We start from the raw sequence: 23,780 nt of genomic DNA on the forward strand, positions 1-23,780 counted from the left end.
ACACATAACAATGTTGACAATGTTTCGGTTCTCTCACAGAACCTTTCTCAAGTCAGGAAAGGTTCTGTGAGAGAACCGAAACATTGTCAACATTGTTATGTGTGAATAAAGAGCACATTTTATTTTTCAAGGAGTGCTGCGGATTTTCTTCATTGTCTTCCGTCCTGAATCGAGGGACCTCCGCGGGCACCCTATACCAGTTTTGAAGGGAGTGTTGCCAGATTTTCTTCATGGATTATATATATATATATATATATATATATATATATTATATATACACATATATATATATATATATATATATATATATATACATACACACACATATACACACACACATATATACACATATATATACATATATATACATACACACACACACCCCTTTCTCAAGCGAGCCGCCAAATTCTCTCTCCATGTATGTATATATATTATATGCATGTGTGTACAGTCGTGGCCAAAAGTTTTGAGAATTACATAAATATTGGGAATTGGAAAAGTTGCTGCTTAAGTTTTTATAATAGCAATTTGCATATACTCCAAAATGTTATGAAGAGTGATCAGATGAATTGCATAGTCCTTCTTTGCCATGAAAATTAACTTAATCCCCAAAAAAACTTTCCACTGCATTTCATTGCTGTCATTAAAAGGACCTGCTGAGATCATTTCAGTAATCGTCTTGTTAACTCAGGTGAGAATGTTGACGAGCACAAGGCTGGAGATCATTATGTCAGGTTGATTGGGTTAAAATGGCAGACTTGACATGTTAAAAGGAGGGTGATGCTTAAAATCATTGTTCTTCCATTGTTAACCATGGTGACCTGCAAAGAAACGTGTGCAGCCATCATTGCGTTGCATAAAAATGGCTTCACAGGCAAGGATATTGTGGCTACTAAGATTGCACCTCAATCAACAATTTATAGGATCATCAAGAACTTCAAGGAAAGCGGTTCAATTCTTGTTAAGAAGGCTTCAGGGCGTCCAAGAAAGTCCAGCAAGCGCCAGGATCGTCTCCTAAAGAGGATTCAGCTGCGGGATCGGAGTGCCACCAGTGCAGAGCTTGCTCAGGAATGGCAGCAGGCAGGTGTGAGCGCATCTGCACGCACAGTGAGGCGAAGACTTTTGGAAGATGGCCTGGTGTCAAGAAGGGCAGCAAAGAAGCCACTTCTCTCCAAAAAAAACATCAGGGACAGATTGATCTTCTGCAGAAAGTATGGTGAATGGACTGCTGAGGACTGGGGCAAAGTCATATTCTCCGATGAAGCCTCTTTCCGATTGTTTGGGGCATCTGGAAAAAGGCTTGTCCAGAGAAGAAAAGGTGAGTGCTACCATCAGTCCTGTGTCATGCCAACAGTAAAGCATCCTGAGACCATTCATGTGTGGGGTTGCTTCTCATCCAAGGGAGTGGGCTCACTCACAATTTTGCCCAAAAACACAGCCATGAATAAAGAATGGTACCAAAACACCCTCCAACAGCAACTTCTTCCAACAATCCAACAACAGTTTGGTGAAGAACAATGCATTTTCCAGCACGATGGAGCACCGTGCCATAAGGCAAAAGTGATAACTAAGTGGCTCGGGGACCAGAACATTGACATTTTGGGTCCATGGCCTGGAAACTCCCCAGATCTTAATCCCATTGAGAACTTGTGGACAAACAAAAACCCACTAATTCTGACAAATTCCAAGAAGTGATTATGAAAGAATGGGTGGCTATCAGTCAGGAATTGGCCCAGAAGTTGATTGAGAGCATGCCCAGTCGAATTGCAGAGGTCCTGAAAAAGTAGGGCCAACATTGCAAATACTGACTCTTTGCATAAATGTCATGTAATTGTCGATAAAAGCCTTTGAAACGTATGAAGTGCGAGTAATTATATTTCACTACATCACAGAAACAACTGAAACAAAGATCTAAAAGCAGTTTAGCAGCAAACTTTGTGAAAACTAATATTTTGCTTGTCTCCGCTCTTTAGGATGTACCGTTCGAGATATTCCCAAAAAATGACCTGCATTAGCCAATACAAGCCTGCAAGTCTCTCTCTTCATATCCCAACTGCCATACACACGGTCACATGTCCCTCATCAGCCAATAGAAGCTTGCAGTCGCTTAGTCTCCACATACACAGTTTTACTCCAGGTTTCCATAACAACCCAGTCATTTTTCTTCACTGCTGTAGGTCGTCTTTAGGCTATGGCTGCACGACACATAGGGCACAACTACACTTTTACACGCATCCATCTTGGATGGATTTTTTGACAACTGTCATGTCGCAGTCACAGCATATCACAGTGCGATACCATAGCCTATTATAAAAATTGTTGCGCGACACTGGTGCAACACATGTAGTCATGTAGCCCTAGCCTTATAGGGGCAAGGCGCTGCGAAAGTCACCCTTAAGGGGGCCGGGGCCACTATTAAAGGGGCGGGCCCCTGAGGAGGTCACATAAGGGGGCGGGCCCCTGAGGAGGTCACTGTCAAGGGAGTGGGGTGCTGTGAAACTCATTGTTAAAGGGGCGGGCTGCTGTGGAGGTGGTTCAATTTTAAGAAGGCTAGGCACTGTGGGGGGGGGGGGTTGTGAGTGTTAAGGGGTGGGGAGGCTGTGGAGTTCACTGTTACGGGTCCTTCTGTAGTAGTAATAATAATAATAATAATAATAATAATAAATAATATTATATCAGGGGGTTCTATGACTGCCATTAAGTGGGTATGTAGTGTGTGATATATGCTTACTTAAAAACACGTTTCCTTGCGGCTGTACGTGCCGCGAGACGCTCTCCAGTAACTGTGGAAACAGTGCAATGAAGGTGTGAAGAGACATCATTCACACAAACAACCATTACTTTCCTGTTCTTGTCTTGATTACAGCCTTCACTTTCATATTCTCCTGCAGCTTTCCTAGCCCGTGGCAGAAAACAATCCTTCAATTCTCTCTACGAGGTCTACACTTGAGCCTGGTATCTAGACCAGAGCATTCTGAAGTGCATATTGGATCAAAACATTTCTCAGGGTTCAGAGGTATAATACATAGAGTCCTGCTTTTCCCTGCCAACAAGGGTCTCAAGGGTGATTTATCATGTCCTGCCCTCCAGAATCCTGGCTTCTGTGACTTTTTGGACTTATTTAAACAAAAATAAAAAAAATACATTTTATTAGCCTTCTAGTTTAGGAATATTAAATGCTAACTTGAAAGTCTAATTGGTTTATTACATCACGTGTGGTTCACTGATGCAGTAAAATTCCTTTAAACTGGCCTAAATGGACCTAATGAGTACCAGATTACAGGATATTCTGTACCACTGGAAAGCCATAGATATTCAGTAAGGCTGGGAGGGAGGAGAACGAAATGCTAACACTAAATTTACATCACCCATTTTATTAATTATTGTAGTTGAGTCTAGTATTTGCTTCTTTGTTCAGTCTTCTGACTCTTCAAATGCTACAGTAAATCCTTATTTAAGTCTGTGCTGGAAACAAGTGCCATGAGATCACATTTCTAGATTATCGAATGCCAGCTTAAAGGAATAATAATAATAAAAAGACTCAAAAAGAACTGCAATTGTCTGATATGAAAGAGAAGACTAGAAGAGACCAACAAGCTGTGGAGGGCTACACATCACCGGGACATGAACTTTTAACCTCATTCGGTCTACCTGTCCTCATGTCACTGGCGGGAATGGCTGTGGATTACAGGAGGATGGACTGGGAGCAAAGCCAAACCACTCCAAATAATCACTCAGAAAAGACTGCATTCCCATTTCCATCAGTCCCTGAATGCCCAGTGCAAATTTTACCATTTAAATATATAAACTAGAGAAGAGTCTTATTAATTCTCCACTTAACTATTAAATGTTTACATTGGTACTCTTTTTCTTTCTTTTTTTTTTTATTATAAAAAAATTACATACATACCCAGCCAGGATTCCCGACGATACTGACATACATACCCAGCCAGGATTCCCGACGATACTGACATACATACCCAGCCAGGATTCCCGACGATACTGACATACATACCCAGCCAGGATTCCCGACGATACTGACATACATACCCAGCCAGGATTCCCGACGATACTGACATACATACCCAGCCAGGATTCCCGACGATACTGACATACATACCCAGCCAGGATTCCCGACGATACTGACATACATACCCAGCCAGGATTCCCGACGATACTGACATACATACCCAGCCAGGATTCCCGACGATACTGACATACATACCCAGCCAGGATTCCCGACGATACTGACATACATACCCAGCCAGGATTCCCGACGATACTGACATACATACCCAGCCAGTATTCCCGACGATACTGACATACATACCCAGCCAGGATTCCCGACGATACTGACATACATACCCAGCCAGGATTCCCGACGATACTGACATACATACCCAGCCAGGATTCCCGACGATACTGACATACATACCCAGCCAGGATTCCCGAAGATACTGACATACATACCCAGCCAGGATTCCCGACGATACTGACATACATACCCAGCCAGGATTCCCGACGATACTGACATACATACCCAGCCAGGATTCCCGACGATACTGACATACATACCCAGCCAGGATTCCCGACGATACTGACATACATACCCAGCCAGGATTCCCGACGATACTGACATACATACCCAGCCAGGATTCCCGACGATACTGACATACATACCCAGCCGGGATTCCCGACGATACTGACATACATACCCAGCCAGGATTCCCGACGATACTGACATACATACCCAGCCAGGATTCCCGACGATACTGACATACATACCCAGACAGGATTCCCGACGATACTGACATACATACCCAGCCAGGATTCCCGACGATACTTACATACATACCCAGCCAGGATTCCCGACGATACTTACATACATACCCAGCCAGGATTCCCGACGATACAAGTTATAGCTTAAGTCTGCGCTAGCTCCTAGCTGGAGCAGACTTCAGTTTCTGGTGCACAGACTGCGAGAGGTGCCACTCATTTATTAAGAGGAATATGCTTGCTAATCAATTAGGTGCATCTCACTCTGGTGCAGAGGGATCGAGACTGGCATATGGGAATGCCAGTCTTGATAAATGTCCCTCATTGACTTTCTGTATACGTACTCCTCCATAAGGAAGAGAACCTGGGAATTTTTACTTAGATGCATGCATTCCTGTAATCACATTTCTTTCCATGCCTGGTCCAAGCCTAACTTCCTAATACACATACTGTATAAACCCATGGTGTGGTCATGTTATGCCATAGTGTGGCACATGCCCAGATCTGCAGGGTACATTCTGGTAGATAAACCTGTTCATAATTGCAAAACAAGAGTATAAAGGGCCGTCATGACATGGAAGGACCACATGGAGAGACTTCTGATCATAGGGTCCAAATTCAGAGGGCAAAGTTAGTATGGAAATCCAAACATGAAGAACTGCAATAGTACATCGTCCATTCCTTCAAACGGTGAAAAGTACATTAAAACAGATAACTTTGAGGATCATGAAGAGGTTCAGAGATTTATGAAGTAGTCGGAAGAAGGCCGGAGCCACCATTAAACTCATTACACCAATACACATATCTATCCAGTGCTTAAGTACTGGTGACAAAACCGGCGATTATCCAGGAATATTGAAAGTTATCAGACGATGGAGAGCGTCTCTTGGAGCGGAGTTACCACTAATATTACCAATGTACCCAGGGTGATGGCACACCAGTTAAGTGAAGCAGCCCACCATCTCTTCCCAGACGTAAATCAATAGATGTTTGGATTTATTTATTTTTTTTAATTAAAAGGACATACAGATTCTTAACGAAGTAAACCATGTTGCAATATGTAAGTATATGCATGTTAGCTCTTACCGGGTTCAACAGAACAGTCAGGAACAGTTCACCACCGCGGATGGACTTGTCAAGCTCTTTCGAACCTCCCGGATACTCATTGTAGAATATAGTATGAGTGAAAAGTCCACACGTCTGTCGGGGTAAAACCTTGAGGCAAAATAGATTGCAGTAGCTTACTAGTTATACTTTTTATGGCTATAACACTCTGTTCATCTCACTGAGGTGGTCGCACGCGCTCAGTTCTATCCTTCAACTGTCAGCAGCCTGTCTACATTTAGAAGCTGTGACAGTCATAGGTAGAGAGCTGCAGCAGAAAGGGCATGCTCCTGTGCTGCCACCCTGAAAAAAATCTAGCAGAGCAATTAGAGAATTGAATGGGGCGGGGACGAGACTGGATCCATGCGACATACAGGGCTGGTTCTAGCTTTGATAGAAAAAGAAAGCCAGACTCTACATGCTGTTTGATTTTCATTATTTGCATTAATCATGGGATAACCCATAACACACCATAAGGCTGCGTCCACACACAGTGATAACGCTGCAGATTTTCCGCCCAGATGTGTAGGCGGAAAAAATTCAGCAGTGTAATACATATGGAGCAGAAAAATAACCAGGTACAAATGGATGTGCAGGGAAGACCTTCAGGTTGTGGCATGTCAATGCTTCATGCCGATATTCAACTTCAGATTTCACCAATGCATAAGGCGAAATTCAAGGCAAAGCCACAATAAAATCCACATGCAAAAAAATGCAGATTTTGCAGTGAAATCCGCTGTGTATATTATATAGTGTATAATGTATCTCTATGTCGGCGGTTTCACATTTTTTTCTATACATTCAGAGGATTATTTCACTACATGCGGACATGATTAGAGATAAATGGATCAACAATTGCAGTTACCTCCGTCCCACCCCATGCAACTCACAAAGGGGAGTTTCTCACCATGATGTTGTTGTGGACAAATCCTCTCCGGTGGCGGGCAGGTCTCAAGTGAGGGTATTCCTCTGTGCTGGTGACGTGGATGTTCCAGACAGATTGCCAAGCTTCATAAAGTTGACTATGTACAGGGTAAACTCCAGAATGATGGGGTGCCACCGCATATCCCAAGTCTATGGGGATACCATGTTCCTAAAAATCCAACGGTATAGCAGATTGGTAAGGAAGCGGGAGGGAAATAGAACTAAATTAAACCAAGAGAACAAATCATTTTATGACCACTGCAAAAATGAGCTAAAGGGGTTGGCCAACCTATGCCTAAAATAACCGATTGTGAACTGTACCTCAGCTCTGAAACTGACAGCTGCCCCAACACAGCAAACCTTCACGTGATCACCTCCTTGGGCTGTTTCTGGCTTCCTCCACTATAGCGCAAGAGCTGAATGATAAGCGGACATGTCCAGAGAGGATTCTACTGCCTGGATATGCGCAGGACGTATCCAGTTACGATTAAGCGCCTGCATCGTAGCGAACAAAGCCAGAAACAGCCCAAGTAAGTGGTCACATGAACAAGTCACTTGGCTTCCGCCATCTTGGGTCTCATGAACGTGTTGACATGGCCAATACTAAGGCAGCAGGGATCTTCATCTTCAGAGATGGGGTACGCTATACAATCAGTTACTGGCAAGCCCTAGTAACTATGATAATACGTGTACAGAATATATGCCCCTGACTCCAGATCAGTCATTGTCGATACTCACCCCCACTACGTGCCCAAGAACCAGCCGTACAATGCATAGAGAGGACTTCTTCTGGAGTCTTCTCCATTATGTGCGTTCCATTAATGGGTGCACAGAGGGGGAATGGAGGTGTGTAGCAACATCCAAATTACTGATCTTTAGTCAGTGGCAGGTGTTCTATACATGTATTATTGTACTTACTAAGATTTGCTGGAGGTGACAGATTCCCTTTAAAATTGCATGTATAAAACATTAATCAGGTATTGACTGGCCAACCCATTTAAGGTGCATAGTTGTGGTCATACACATTAGATGAATATTGGCCAAGCCCACCGATTTTGGTGGGACAAGTCGACCATCTAATGAGTATTGATTCTCCTTGACAGCAGATCTTGATCTGCCCGATCCCTCTGTTCTCAAGTGAGACAAGCAAGGGTGTCTGGAAGCGGCTTCCTCCTCTACACGCATTGAGAACACCTGGCCAAGCATGCAGATATAGGAGGGAGGTCGGGAAGTTCTGGATGGTCTAAAAAAAATTGTTCCAAGAGTTGGATTCACATTTACATCATTACAAATATTAATGGAGTCATAAGAGAAAGTGAAAAAACTGGCTTTATATTATTATCCATCATATCAACATATAACATACATAAAAATAGCTCACACTCAAATAGGTGAACTATGGAAGGAAGAGAGTTGGGTCACTGTTTTAGGGCAGACAATACACAACACTAAAGAAATGCCGTATCCCTATGTGCAGGTAAAGGATGCTCGACCTTACAGCTGCCGCTCTTCTTTTACCACTGTAACTAGATACGGCCAGGCTGGCTTGGCAGATTTTTGAGTTAACGCTTACCATTATAATGAGACAAAGAAAAGACCAACTACATGAAAGGCCATTCGAGGTCAACAACGTACTACAAATGCGAGGGCTGCCAATGTGCAAGCTAATAAAGGCTGCCAGCTCTGCCTCGTAGCTGCTCGGAGACAGACCTTTACTACTGCACAGAGGCTCGAGTACCAGAGAAAAATGGGAGGCGAGCACTAGGTTACTTTATGCAAGCGTACTTCTGTCAGTCCCGCAGTGACTAATATGGGTAAGACCTGAAGTTTCACATGTGTGGTCACGGCTCACTAGGGCCAGGTCTGTCTTTATTAATGTTCCACATCAGTAGTCAGAGGATGTGTACTGAAGCCTGCTGGCACAGAACAGACTTCTCACACATCTTTGTCAGAATTAATTGCCCGCACAATTGTTTTCCTTCCTTTTATCCTTCTTGTACGACCCATATTAGCTCGGAATGAAATCAAGCTGGTCACACATTTGCCACAAGACCACAGGTCACAAGAATTTAAGGGGTTTGAGTCTTTTAAAGTTGATGGCCATCAATATTAGATTAGCAGAAGCCTGACTCTCTGCTACCTGGCGATCAGCTATTTAAAGGGACTGGGTCCCCTGGGCTAGCGCTCAATCCTCTTCATAATTTACATTGGTCCGAACACTGTCCAATACCGCATAATGCTGTACTCTTCGCAGCAGTGGTGCATGGCACTTTCATTTGAATGGGATAAAGCTGCAACAATCAGTGGTGGAACGAATAATAATTATATAATGAAGTAAATTCTGAAGAGTGCTCATTCTCTAAAATCATTGAAAATGCAAGCCGGAAAGTTATGCAAAATCAAGGAAGTAGCAGGTGTCGCTAAGATCTGTAGAGGATCATATTTTCAAGCACCTAGCTCCAATCTGTGGCAAGTGGGAGGGGCATAAAAGCCAGAATTTGTTTTAAGCCACATGAAAACTCAAAAAATGGATCAAGTTGTGTGGGATGATTGTGTGATGCCTTCCGTTAGACAGAGAGGGGCAGAATCCTTGAAATGAGAGACTTTGGTTTATTACTCCAGCACATCACTATGAGCCTAGGCCGAGAAGTCAGCACTGTTCAACGTCGTGTGTCCTGATGGTTCAAAGAAGGACCATGAACTGGAATGACAGCAAGAGGTGCACAGAGGCGAATCTCTGCACGCACAGATTGTCCGATTAAAAGAATGGCGCGTAGTGATCCATTTTGTACTGCAAATTAAATTGGTTGTCATATTCCAAACTTATAGCGGCAAGCAGCGTCTACACAAAGCATTAGAAGTCATTTACACATCATTGGGCTACGAGCCAGATGTCCAGCTACAGGTGTTCTATTGACTTTACGGCACCAATCTTAAATGGCAACGCCATGAAGAGGCCTTCACAAGGAAACATCACACCGGCCTTACGCCTGGGATTATGGTGTGGGACGGCCTAATGTATGATCACCGGAATCCTTTCGTTTTCACTTTGTTTACGCTAACAGATTGGCGTTACATTGTTTTGGTTGTGGAACCAGTAGTATGTCCATTTCTCCAAAGTGTCCCAGGGCCGTTTCTCAAAGGACAACACAAGGCTTCATGTTGTTCATGCAGCTGTTCTTCTATGGAATTAAAATACACGACCCACACATAAGCAATATAGAGCTTGATGCCACAAGGGATTGGCGTCCTATACTACAGGCAGCGAACGCATGAGGCGTTCGCTCCAGAGGAGCAGATACACCGCAGATCGAAAGCAAGTGTGCCTGCAAAGTTTGGTGAGACACAGTCTACCGCTATACATTTATCTACATTACGTGTAGCAGATTATGGTACAATGTACACAGTAAAATCTGGGATCACTATTGAGGATGACGAAATACGCTGTCCCAGCGGGACATATTTTCCCTTGTGGCACAATTGTGAGGAAAGGATTAATATGCTTATTAAATAGTAAAGTACTGTTGTTGGCAATTACAGTTCCAGTGCTTCACTGTGCATTATATAATATATGGTAATCCGAAGCACAGACTAATCTTTATGTGTGGATTGAACTAGTAAGGGTCCATTCATACGTCCGTATGTGTTTTGCGGATCTGCAAAACAAGGACACCGGCAATGTGCGTTCCACATTCTGCAGACCGCACATCGCCGGCACTCTCATAGAAAATGCCTTTTCTTGTTTGCAATTGGAGACAAGAATAGGACATGTTCTATATTTTTTTGCGGAACGGAAGTGTGGATCTGGAAATGCGGATATCACATTCCGGCCCCATTCAAAATGAATGGGTGTGCACCTGTTCCGCAAAATTGCGGAACGGATGCGGACCTATTTGATTATAATAGCGGTTATTGTGAGGGCACCGCATTTGGCTGTTTTAGGCTGAGTTCACATCACCGTTTATCTTTCGGTTCTTCTGATCATTCATCATGTAAAAATACGGACCCTGTTGCATCAGTTGTCATCCGTTTTAGCCATTTCCGTCCGAGATCCGTTTTTAAGGCTACTTTCACACTAGCGTTTTTATTTTCTGGTATTGAAATCAGTCTCAATACCGGAAAAAACGCTTCAGTTTTCTCCCCATTCATTGTCAATGGTGACAAAACGTAATGCTCCAAAATGGATTCCGTTCGGTTACGTTCCCATACCGGAGAGTAAACTGCAGCATGCTGCAGTTTAGTTTCCGTCATGGGATGCGGAGCAAGACGGATCCATTTTCTATGGCACAATAGAAAACTGATCCGTCCCCCATTGACTTTCAATGGAGTTCATGACGGATCAGTCTGGGCTATGTTACAGATAATACAACCGGATCCGTTCATAACGGATGCAGATGGTTTTATTATCATGACTGAAGCGTTTTTGCTGAACCCTGCCGAATCCAGTAAAAACGCTAGTGTGAAAGTAGCCTTAGGTACTTTCACACTAGCCGTTGCTGAAACTGCCTGCCAGATCTGGAAATCCGTATGCAAACTTTTTTTTTTCCGGATCCGTTAGACTTATTCATTGAAATCGGTCTTTCCGATATCATCAGGAATATCTGATCCGGTATTTAATTTGGCCAAAGCTAGAAAGAACTGCGCATGCGCAAACCGGAAAACCAGATCCGGCGTTGGAGCAATTTCCAGAACATTTGGTACCGGATCCGGCATGAATACATTTCAATGGAAATTAATGCTAGGTCCGGCAAGTGCGGTAGTGCGGTGCCGCTTTTGTCCGGTCAAATACCGTACAAGGGACAGAATGGAAGACATCCTGATGCACACTGAACGGATTGCTTTCCATTCAAAATGCAATAGGACAAAACAGAAGCGTTTTTTTTTCCCCATATTGAGACCCTATACCGGATTTCAATACCGCTAGTGTGAAAGTAAACTTATTCTCTTCTTCTGATGGATCAGAAGAACGGAAAGCTAAACAGTGATGTGAATGCACCCTTAGGGACAGTGACTGCAATATTATAATTTTTAATAGGATTCATTGTAATGTCATTTTTGTTTTATCATAATGAATTAATGTGATTATTTACATATCTGGCTATTTTTAGCTATATATTTTTAAGTATTTTTTTTTTACTTGTCTTTTATAAATAGTATTACGTTATTTGGAGGTTGGTTATTCATTATTCGTACACTGAGAGCCAGTCATTTCTGTAATTAATTCCTCAGACAACCATTAATAACCTCATTGATGGCATGCGTGCTCATAATCTATAATGAATAAATTGAGAAGTTTTGAGTCCTTTGTTTACATTTTGTTATCATTTGCATATCATTAACATGTCTATCAATCCTGCGATTTCTATAATTCCACAACTTTTCCTTCTTGGTGTTGAGAAGGATAGATCTTCAGTTTAATACGTAGCATTAACAAAAATGGCACAATCTATATTTTCAGTAGGTAACAGTTCAGTAAAGCTCTCCTTAAACTTGCGTCTTGGTTTCCATCATAGTCAGATCTGTCACAGGCCGGATTCCCGATGGACCCCATCAGCTTTGGCGAGGGGGTCTACTATTTTGATTGGAAAAATAGTGCTGCATGTCGCACTAGTGTGGAGGTCCAATACAACAATGTAGTAGGGGAATAGGTCTCTTAAAGGGCATCTGTCAGCAGATTAGTACCTATGAACCTGGCTGACCTGTTACATGTGCACTTGGCAGCTGAAGGCATCTGTGTTGGTCCCATGTTCATATGTAGCCACATTGCTGAGAAAATGGATGTTTTAATATATGGAAATAAACCTCTAGGAGCAATGGGGGCGTTGCCATTACACCTAGAGGCTCAGTTCTCTCTGCGACTGTGCAGTACGCCAGTCCTTCAGGGTGAGCGAATGTGAGGTCACGGGTTAATAGGCAGAACGAGGGTTGCTCTTAGTACTCACAGTTTGTAGAAGACCCTGGGCAGGCGTACAGCAGTGATGAAGAGGCTGGCACGTAGATCCTCTGGGGGCACTCTGGATATAGGGACCAGGCAAGGTGGTAGGTGAGGTGCCCTGGGTGTTGAAAGTTTAGCGTGCCTGTGGCAAGATCCCTTACAGTTCGTGACGCCAGTGCCGGTAACGGTGGCACACCGATTTGTTGGAGGAATAATTGAGGTACACACGTTTATGGTGAACTAGAACTCCTCTTTACTGAACAGTTCAACTATATACAGGCTTCAGATAGTTCCATATGAAGTAGATTTGGTAACAGGCAGGCTTTACATAAATGGCAGGTAGAATCGTAGCAAGATAACTCAGAGGGAATCAACTTACAGATCAGGCTGTACTTTCTGGAGAATCCTGTCTGACTTTCTCCAAGGCCCAAATGCCTAATAGCTGGCTTTATCCTTGGGTAGGGAAACCTTCCTCTGGTATAAATCCACTTGCTGCAAATAAACTTCTGCCCTTCAGCTTTCTACTTGGCTGGATACAATTAGCACTGCTCTGTACTTTGCTTGATGCACGATAACTTCAGGAGGAAACTTCTTCTCCTGGACGCAGGTTAGGATCCTGGGCTATCTAGCTGCATGTTAGACGCTGGACCTCAGCTCCTGCCTGGCTGAAGTCAATACTGGCTTCTGACCACACACCCCCTCCCTGGACTGGACCTGTCTATATATACTAGGGGTTCCCTAGCTCCCTCTACAGCTTGGGAGGAGAAACTACGCCCTAACAGGCCTGGTACACAGGAAATAACATTAAAATACACATTATAATGTAATACAAAATACCATGACCATGTTCCACAGGAGGTGGAGAACAACGTGACCCAATTGACCCTTGAGTAGTGCCCACCCTTACGTAGTGGGACACTACAACTGCCGCCCCCTGCACTTTGATTGACAGGGCTAGGGGTGATGATGTTTACACTGCCTGGTACGATCAAAGTGCAGGGGGTGTGGCTATTGCAGAGAGAGCACAGCCTCTAGGTGTAATGGCAACGCCCCCATTGCTCCTAGAGACACATTTGCATATATTACTCAGCAATGCAGACAAATATGAACATGAGACCGACACAGATGCCTTTAGCTGCCAAGTGCACATGTAACAAGTCAGTCAGTCCCACAGATGCCGTCCTATTAGGGTGAATATATCCCTGTGTAAGAGGCAGAGAGCACTTGAAAGAGTGACACTTAACCCAGCCATATACATCAGACCTATGTCAGCTAGTGTCATCTAATGCTTATGGGCTCCCCCAACTCTCCCCTGACTGATGTCAGGAGAGATAAGGATCTTCTCTTTTGGTTCTTGAGGAGATGAGCTGCTGTGGTATCACCTATTAAGGGATTAGCAACCTACGGCACTCCAGCTGTTCTGAAACTACAACTCCCAGAACCCTTCACTTCAATGGGAATTACAAGAACAGCTAAGTATTAGTGCATGCTGGGAGTTGTAGTTTCACAGCAGCTGCAGTACAGCATATTGCTGATCTCTGACGTATTCTGAATGGTGGATCCTGTCTTATCAATACAGAGGTGTTACTTGTTATTGTAATTCTGCCTGTGGTAATAGCTACTGAAAAATTACCAGAACAGGAAAAATCATGACCCATTATTAAACCTAGTGGCCAGTGTGAAAACTGCAGTTACATAAATTTTTTAAAATATATAGTGACATGAAAAAATAAAAACTCAAAAAAATATGTTTAACATAAAAATGTGATTTAAAAACGCCTTAGTGACCACGCAAATAAAACAAACAAACAAAAAAAAACATTCCAAGAGCTATAACTTTTGTTTTTTCATCAATGTACAGTGGGGCAAAAAAGTATTTAGTCAGCCACCAATTGTGCAAGTTCTCCCACTTAAAAAGAGGAGTCCTGTAATTTTCATCATAGGTATACTTCCACTATGAGAGACAGAATGGGGGGGAAAGAATACAGGAAATCACATTGTAGGATTTCTAATTAATTAATTGGTAAATTCCTCGGTAAAATAAGTATTTGGTCACCTACAAACCAGCAAGATTTCTGGCTCTCACAGACCTGTAACTTCTTCTTTAGAGGCTTCTTTGACCTCCCATAGTTACCAGTATTAATGGCACCTGTTTGAACTTGTTATCAGTATAAAAGACACCTGTCCACAACCTCAAAGGCTGCATTCACACGTCCGTGTGTGTTTTGCGGATCCACAAAACACGGACATCGGCGACGGGCATTCCGCATTTTGCGGTGCGCACATCGCCGGCACTTAATAGAAAATGCCTTTTCTTGTCCGCAATTGCGGACAAGAATAGGACATGTTCTATAATTTTCGGGATCGGAATTGCGGACCCGGAAGTGCGGATCCGCAATTCCGGATCCTGGCAGCACATAGTGCTGCCCCATAGAAATGAATGGGTCCGCAATTCCGTTCCGCAAAATGCGTAACGAAATTGCGGACGTGTGAATGGACCCAAACAGTCACCCTCCAAACTCCACTATGGCCAAGGCCAAGACCAAGAGCTGTCGAAAGACACAAACAAAATTGTAGACCTGCACCAGGCTGGTAAGACTGAATCTGCAATAGGCAATCAGCTTGGTGCGAAGAAATCAACTGTGGGAGCAATTATTAGAAAATGGAAGACATACAAGGCCACTGATAATCTCCCTCGATCTGGGCCTCCACGCAAGATCTCACCCTGTGGGGTCAAAATGATCACAAGAACGGTGAGCAAAAATCCCAGAACCACATGGGGGGAACCTAGTGAATGACCTGCAGAGAGCTGGGACCAAAGTAACAAAGGCTACCATCAGTAACACACTACGCCGCCAGGGACTCATGTCCTGCAGTGCCAGACGTGTGCCCCTGCTTAAGCCTGTACATGTCTGGGCCCGTCTAAAGTTTGCTAGAGTGTATTTGGATGATCCAGAAGAGGATTGGGAGAATGTCATATGGTCAGATGAAACCAAAGTAGAACTTTTTGGTAAAAACTCAACGCGTCGTGTTTGGTGGAGAAAGAATGCTGAGTTGCATCCAAAGAACACCATACCTACTGTGAAGCATGTGGGTGGAAACATCATGCTTTGGGGCTGTTTTTCTGCAAAGGGACCAGGACGACTGATCCGTGTAAGGCCTCATGCACACGACCGTTGTTTGCTTCTGCATCCGTTCCGCCGATTTTAGCGTTTCAGGTACGGACCCATTCATTTATATGGAGCCGTTGAAAATGCGGATAGTGCACCGTTTGCCATTCGCGTCCGTGATCCGCGGTTCCAGTCAGTCAAAAAAAATATAACCTCTCCTATTATTTCGGCAGAAAACGGTTCGCGGACCCATTTAAGTCAATGGGACCGCTAAAAAAACACGGAGGCACACAAGATTGTCATCTGCGTCCGTTTTATTCCTATAATTTGCAAGGCAAACCTTAGACTTTTTTTTTTACATTCCTTTATGTCTGGTGGTCCTCCAAAAATAAAGGAAGACACACGGAAACAAGCTGAAACGGATCACGGAACAACGGAACCCCATTTTGCGGAACGGAACACAACAACGGTCGTGTGCATGAGGCCTAAAGGAAATAATAAATAGGGCCATGAAAACCTCCTTCCATCAGCAAGGGCATTGAAGAGGAAACGTGGCTGGGTCTTTCAGCATGACAATGATTCCAAACACACCGCCCGGGCAACAAAGGAGTGGCTTCATAAGAAGCATTTCAAGGTCCTGGAATGGCCTAGCCAGTCTCCAGATCTCAACCCTATAGAAAACCTTTGGAGGGAGTTGAAAGTCTGTGTTGCCCAGCGACAGCCCCAAAACATCACTGCGCTAGAGGAGATCTGCATGGAGGAATGGGCCAAAATACCAGCAACAGTGTGCGAAAACCTTGTGAAGACTTACAGAAAACGTTTGACCTCTGTCATTGCCAGCAAAGGGTATATAACAAAGTATTGAGATGAACTTTTGTTCTTGACCAAATACTTATTTTCCACCATAATTTGCAAATAAATTCTTTAAAAAAATAAAAATTAAAAAAATCTGAAAATGTGATTTTCTGGATTTTTTTCTCTCATAGTCGAGGTATACCTGATGAAAATTACAGGACTCATCTTTTTAAGTGGGAGAACTTGCACAATTGGTGGCCGACTAAATACATTTTTGCCCCACTGTACCTGTATGAAGGCTTATTTTTTGCAGGACAGGTTATAGTTTTTAATGCACCATTTTGGGTACATGTAACCATTGATTAAAGCCAGCTGTTTAGCTTAACCCTTTCAGGCCAGGGCCATTTTTTTACATTGAGTTTTCATTTTAACTCCCTGCCTTCCCATAGTCCTAACTTTTTTATTTTTCCGTTCACATAGCCTTATGAGAGCTTATTTTTTGAGGGACAAGTTGTACTTTCTAATGGCGCCATTTACGGTTGCATACCATGTAGTGGGAAGCAGAATTTTTTTTCCAAATGGGGTAGAATTGGGAAAAAACAATTCTGATCGTTTTTTTAAAATTTTTATTACACTGTACACTATGCGGTAAAATTGACCTGTTATCTTAATTCTCCAGGTCAGTACGTTTCCAATGATACCACACTTGTATAATTTTTCTTGCGTTTTAATACTAGAAAAAATAAATCATATATACATTTTATAACCACATTCTGACCCCTATAACCATTTGTAGTTATGTGTACGGGACGATCTGAAGAGTGTGCGACTTTTTGATCACTTTTTATAAAAAAAAATTATTGGGTAGTTGAAGTGCCAAAAAATTGCAAATTGTCCATTTTTCTTTTTTTTTCCGTTACACTATTTGCCGTAAGCCCTTAATATTGTTATATTTTAATAGTATGGGCATTTTCGCACGCGGCGATGCCCATGATGTTCATTTTATTTTTTTACTGGTTAAGTAATTTTATTTTAAGGAAAGGGGGTGATTTGAACTTTGTTTTTTTGTTTTTTTATATTTGTAAAAACTTTTGTTTTAGGTCACATTGGGTGACAATAACTGGCAGTCATTACATTGCCCATTGTGTTCATTGATGTCTAATATAGACATCATTGAACACTTCATTTGCACTATACCAATACAATGCTGCCACCTAGTGGCCTGTATTGGTATAGTCCTGAAATAAGCTCCGAAGCCTGCTTGAGGCTTCGGGCTATTTCATAGCTATAACAGGTTCCCCGATCTCAGTCAGGGAACAGTGTTACCGGAGCGGAAGTGCACAACTTCCGCTTCCAGATCACGAAAATGCCATGGTCACATTTGACTACGGCATCTGAAGGGGAAAATGTATGCTATCAGCCTTATGGCTGAGGAGGAAAATAAGAAAAAAAATATTTTGAACCAAAAAGGTGTGCTTTTGAACTAATGGTCTGTGGATGACACTATTATGGGGGATCTGTGGATGACACTGTTATGGGGGGGGGGGGGGGAAGAGAATCTGTGGATGACACTGTTATAGCATCTTATGTTATATGTGTGTCATCCACAGATGCCCCCCATAACAATGTCCTTGTGTAAATAGTGACCCCCCCAAATACAGGCGGTGGAGGCCGGCAACTTGTGTTGGAATCACGGCGGGGCCCGATGCAGTCACTGTTCTCTATTACACCAGGCCCCGACAGTATTCATTAAGTGAAGTCATGGGTAAAGCTTTGTTAAGGTATAGCAATCCTCTGCAGCAGTAGCGAGCGTAGTACTCACTATGAAACTCCCGCAGCAGGCAGGGCGGCCGGCAGCGTGTCGTCACTCACTCCGTCACACGCCTGCTCCATTCATAAAGTGGGAGGAGCATGCGCATGAGGAAGTGAGTGAACGGCCGGCCAGCCTGCCTGCTACGGGAGTTTTGTAGGGAGTACTACGTGCGCTACTGCTGCAGAGAATTGCTATACCTTAACAAAGCTTTACCCATGATTTCACTTAATAAATACCGCTATGAGCGGGGCTCGGTGTAATAGAGAACAGTGACTGCATCGGGCCCCTCTGCGATTCCAACACAAGTTGCCGGCCTCCAGCCCCTCCTCCCTACCCGCTGATACATCGCGGCCGGCGATGTATCAGTGCAAAGTAAAAAAGGCAGCATTTGCCCCATAAGATGCACTGCCATTTCCCCCCTTTTGGGGGTCTTATAGGGCGAAAAATACAGTATATGGTATTTAGAGTGATGGTAAGGCCACTTATAATACGGACACAATGCGTTGATGGATTTTGTACTTGTGTAATCATTTTATCTCTACCCTTTGTTATTGCTTTTATTACACCATAATTCTTACAAAAGTCACCTCAATATCTATGGTTTGGTGGCAGCAATTTTTCTACACAGTTACCCTGGCACTATAGTTATACTAAATGATTCTTTGCAGGCTTCATAAATGAAGGCATTAATGCGTCTCATAAAAAAGTAGTCATTTCTTATGAAGTCCCATAGTGCGTAATAAATGTCTTACTCTTGCACTTCTGGAATTGGTCCTATTCCGAATGGTTCTTTAGCGTATCCATATCTCAGCTTTGTGCTCTTAATAGTAGTCATAGTCACTGTATTCCAGAAGGCACTTGTAGTGGGGTGGAACTGTGAAGCCGGCACAGAATTACACCTACTCTACCATTACGTTTGCCACAGTGCAGTGACCAGTTCAATTTATTTATCCCTCCTGCGGCCAGAGATCAGCACTGGACGTCAGACGGACAGGCCTGACCTGATAGCTGATGGCCAAATGTTCGTTCACCTGACAGTTACCTCTCCCGACTCCTTCAACTTGGCTGAGCATGCACGTGTCCTGAACTGGGAGAAAGCTGCTGCCAGACATTGGCAGCAGGACATCTCCTCGAGGTCAAATAGATCGGGTAACTGAAATCTCACTGCTCGATCCTTCTCTACCCCAAAATGTGCCATCTCTACGTACGATGATTAGACACTCTCGCCAATACTGGCATGTTCAGCTGACATTTATGTAATGTGTATAGCCAGCTAAAAGATCACAGACATGATACGTTCCAGAACAGGAGAAATTTAGGAGTATCTCATGGAATCCTGGACACTTAAAGGGCTTCTGTCACCCCACTAAACTCATTATTTTTTTTTTGTGTACTTATAATCCCTATCCTGCCATACATTATGTTATTAATAATTTTCGTTCAGTAGATTTGGCAAAAAACTTACTTTTATGATATGCGAATTACCTTTCTACCAGCAAGTAGGGCGGCTACTTGCTGGTAGCTGCTGCAGAAAACCGCCCCCCTCGCCGTGTTGATTGACAAGGCCAGCCGCAATCTCCTCCTCCGGCCAGCCCTGTCAGCATTTCAAAAATCGCGCGCCTGTGTTGATTCAGCGCAGGCGCTCTGAGATAAGGAGGCTCGCCTCCTCAGCACTCCCTCAGTGCGCCTGCGCCGATGACATCACCGAAAGAGAAGAAGTCATCGGCGCAGGCGCACTGAGGGAGCGCTGAGGAGGCGAGCCTCCTTATCTCAGAGTGCCTGCGCCGAATCAACACAGGCACGCGATTTTTGAAATGCTGACAGGGCTGGCCGGAGGAGGAGATCGCGGCTGGCCTTGTCAATCAACACGGCGAGGGGGCGGTTTTCTGCAGCAGCTACCAGCAAGTAGCCGCCCTACTTGCTGGTAGAAAGGTAATTTGCATATCATAAAAGTAAGTTTTTTGCCAAATCTACTGAACGAAAATTATTAATAACATAATGTATGGCAATATGGCAGGATAGGGATAAGTACACAAAAAAAAAAAATAATATATATGAGTTTAGTGGGGTGACAGAAGCCCTTTAAGTAGTTATGCCAACCAATGTCTTAAAGGGGTATTACAAGACTTTTATACTGATGAACTAACCTCTGGAGAGGTCACAGTTATCGGATTATGGGGGTCCCACATCCTACAATCTAGGAGTGGTGTCCGTGCTTGCACACTATAGGAAAAAGCGCCAGACTTTCTGGTGGCCAGGACCGTCAGAGCGTGCCAAGGAAAACATTCGCAGCACCTCCCATCCAGGCCACCTCATATCTGTGCTGCTGCGGTGGCCAAAGCCATTGGAAACCAGCAGTGTATAATGAAATGGAAAAACTAATCAAGCCAAGGAAGCAATATGGACAATCACAATACATTAGTAAGAGCCTTGTATTAACTTTGCCTACATGATAAATGCCATATGCTGGAGAGAAAGGGACAGGGAAGGGGGAGTGGTTACCGTCACTTGAAGCAAGGAGGCCGCTGCCCCCGTGACTTCAAGCATGTGTGGAGAAGCGCGCCGGGCAGGGAATAAAGGAACGTTTTCTGAGCTTTTGCCGCATCTGCCCTCAGAAACAAAACAATCGTCAGAAACACACTGCTGGCTACTCTCGGGTACTGCTGGCGGCTTCAGATGGTTTTTGGAGGCGACAGGTTCCCTTTAAGACTTATGGCACTGACTGCACTACACCAGTAGTTACATGCCAGCAGGTGACGCCTCTCGCCAGGAGATGGCAGAGCCTGGATTGTTGTGTTTACCCGCCTACTTCTACATATCTGAAAGCTATATATACCAGCTTCCATGTATCAATAATGCCAGCTGTACGGTGTGGGTACGGCTCCTGCTCACTTGGCAGCGCTGGTCCACTATCCGTGGCTGTACTTGCTGCTGCACTCTCCTTATTTTCCATCCTTTATTGGAGCTCTGTTCCTGAGATATTTCTTCTTTGATACTTGCGCCACTAAGCTTTCCTGCTTGCAAGAGCTATAGATAAAACCATAGATTTGTGCTCTGGCTATCAACTATTAGGCTACATTCACACGTCAGTATTTTTCTATAATCCGATTTTCTGTCCGTTTTTTGCGGATCCGTTGTTCCTGAAAATGTTTCCGTATGTCATCCGTTTTTTGCGGATCCGCAAAAAACGGAAACATGTATAAATTTCAATAAGCAAATAAAGTTGTTTGGATTTCTTTAAAAAAAAAAATAATTTAAATGTAATTTCCAGGAACGGATTCCGTATAAAACGGATGACATACGGAATGACATCCGTATGTCATCCGTTTTTTGCGGATCCATTTACTTTGTATTGTACCAGGATCCGATTTTTCAGGAAGAGAATAGGACATGTTTTATATTTAAACGGACATGCGGAACGGAACAACGGAAACGGACAGCACACATTGTGCTGTCCGTTTTTTTCCAGGACCCATTGAAAATGAATGGGTCCAGATCTGGTCCAGATCTGTTCCAGAAAAAACGGAACAGATCAGGAAAGAAAAAACGGACGTGTGAATGGACCCTTAAAAGGTGGAATTCCACCTAAACTGATCAATTGAACGCTGGGTCAGTGACCAGGAACCCAAACCGTTCCCAAATGAAGCGACCTCGAGTCCACTTCTGATCTAAATCACCGCCACCAAGGCACATTATATCCAGCAATGATAATACTGCATGGCATATCTGAACACAATTTCTTAAAAATTTGCTGATGTCGCCTTTGCTTCAAATGCATTTGGAATGAATTTCTAAGAACCTCGGGAAACGTGCCAGATGGCAAAGACTGTTTCCCATAGCAACCCAAAAATTAGCATAACTAAACTAATGAATACACTTTTCATTCTATTAAAGTGCTTGATGGATGATCTCCACATGCCTTGTTTCAGTCAGATTGCTTCAGTAAGTGGAAAGCACCCTCAAGACTGCGCATTAAGGGGGCTACCATGTAGGGGGTAACGGAGAATGCTTTGTGTATTTTAATGAAGACTCTAATAGCAGCAGAAATGTAAAAGGCACATCCTGCTTCATCACGATGACTGACTACAAATACCTCAGCAAGAACTAGAAAACATGCAATTTTGTCAATTCAAACCTGGCTTTGCACATTACATGGTTAATCTGCAGAAAAGAGAATCACAGCAGGAACGAGAAGAAATACAGTGAGGAACAGAAGCATTTGAACACCCTGCGATTTTGCAAGTTCTCCCACTTAGAAATCATGGAGGGGTCTGAAATTCACATTGTAGGTGACAGAATATAAAAAAATAAAAAATAAATCAGGAAATCACATTGTATGATTTTTTATGATTTTATTTGTCTTGCACTGCTGAACATAAGTATTTGAACACCTGAGAAACAGTAAGAATTCTGGCTCTCAAAGACCTGTTACTGTGCCTTTAAAAAGTCCACCTCTACTCCACTCATTAATCTAACTTAGTAGCACCTGTCTGAGCTCTTTAAAGACACCTGTCTACCCCACAGTCAGTCAGATGCCAACTACTACCATGGGCACGACCAAAGAGCTGTCAAAAGACACCAGAGACAAAATTGTGGACTTCCACAAGGCTGGAAAGGGCTACGGGGCAATTGCCAAGCAACTTGGTGAAAATAGATCAACTGTTGGAGCAATTGTTAGAAAATGGAAGAGGCTAAAGACTACTGTCAGTCTCCCTCGGACTGGGGATCCATGCAAGATCTCACCTCGTGGGGTATCACTGATGATAAGAAAGGTGAGGAATCCGCCCAGAACTACAAGGGAGGAGCTGGTCAATGACATGGAGAGCTGGGACCACAGTTTCAAAGGTCACTGTCGGTAGAACACTACGCCGTCATGGTTTCAAATCATGCATTGCACGGAAGGTTCCCCTGCTCAAGTCATCACATGTCCAGGCCCGTCTGAAGTTTGCCAATGACCATCTGGATGATCCAGAGGAGGCATGGGAAAAAGTCATGTGGTCAGATGAGACCAAACTAGAACTTATTGGTCTAAACTTCACTTGTCGTGTTTGGAGGAAAAAGAAGGATGAGTTGCATCCCAAGAACACCATCCCTACTGTGAAGCATGGGGGTGGTAACATCATGCTTTGGGGGTGCTTTTCTGCGAAGGGGACAGGATGACTTCACTGTATTAAGGAGAGGATGAATGCGGCCATTTATTGTGAGATTTTGAGCAACAACCTCCTTCCCTCAGTCAGAGCATTGAAGATGGGTTGTGGCTGGGTCTTCCAACATGACAATGACCCGAAGCACACAGCCAGGATAACCAAGGAATGGCTCCGTG

General features: G+C 43.6%; 1 protein-coding gene across 2 annotated transcripts in view; it reads right to left on the reverse strand.

Annotated features, from left to right (window-relative positions):
• The window catches only part of NDST2 (N-deacetylase and N-sulfotransferase 2), a 143,314-nt gene that overhangs the window by 18,319 nt on the left and 101,215 nt on the right, over window positions 1–23,780 (reverse strand). For both annotated transcript variants that reach the window (XM_040439038.1, XM_040439039.1), the window contains exons 5-6: window positions 6,788–6,973; window positions 5,863–5,991 (exon numbers count right to left, since the gene is read on the reverse strand). In XM_040439038.1, the coding sequence (XP_040294972.1) occupies window positions 5,863–5,991; window positions 6,788–6,973 (315 nt within the window). The remainder of the gene's footprint in view (window positions 1–5,862; window positions 5,992–6,787; window positions 6,974–23,780) is intronic.

The sequence above is a fragment of the Bufo bufo genome, chromosome 6 (assembly GCF_905171765.1).
Source record: "Bufo bufo chromosome 6, aBufBuf1.1, whole genome shotgun sequence".
NCBI classification, from domain to species: domain Eukaryota; kingdom Metazoa; phylum Chordata; class Amphibia; order Anura; family Bufonidae; genus Bufo; species Bufo bufo.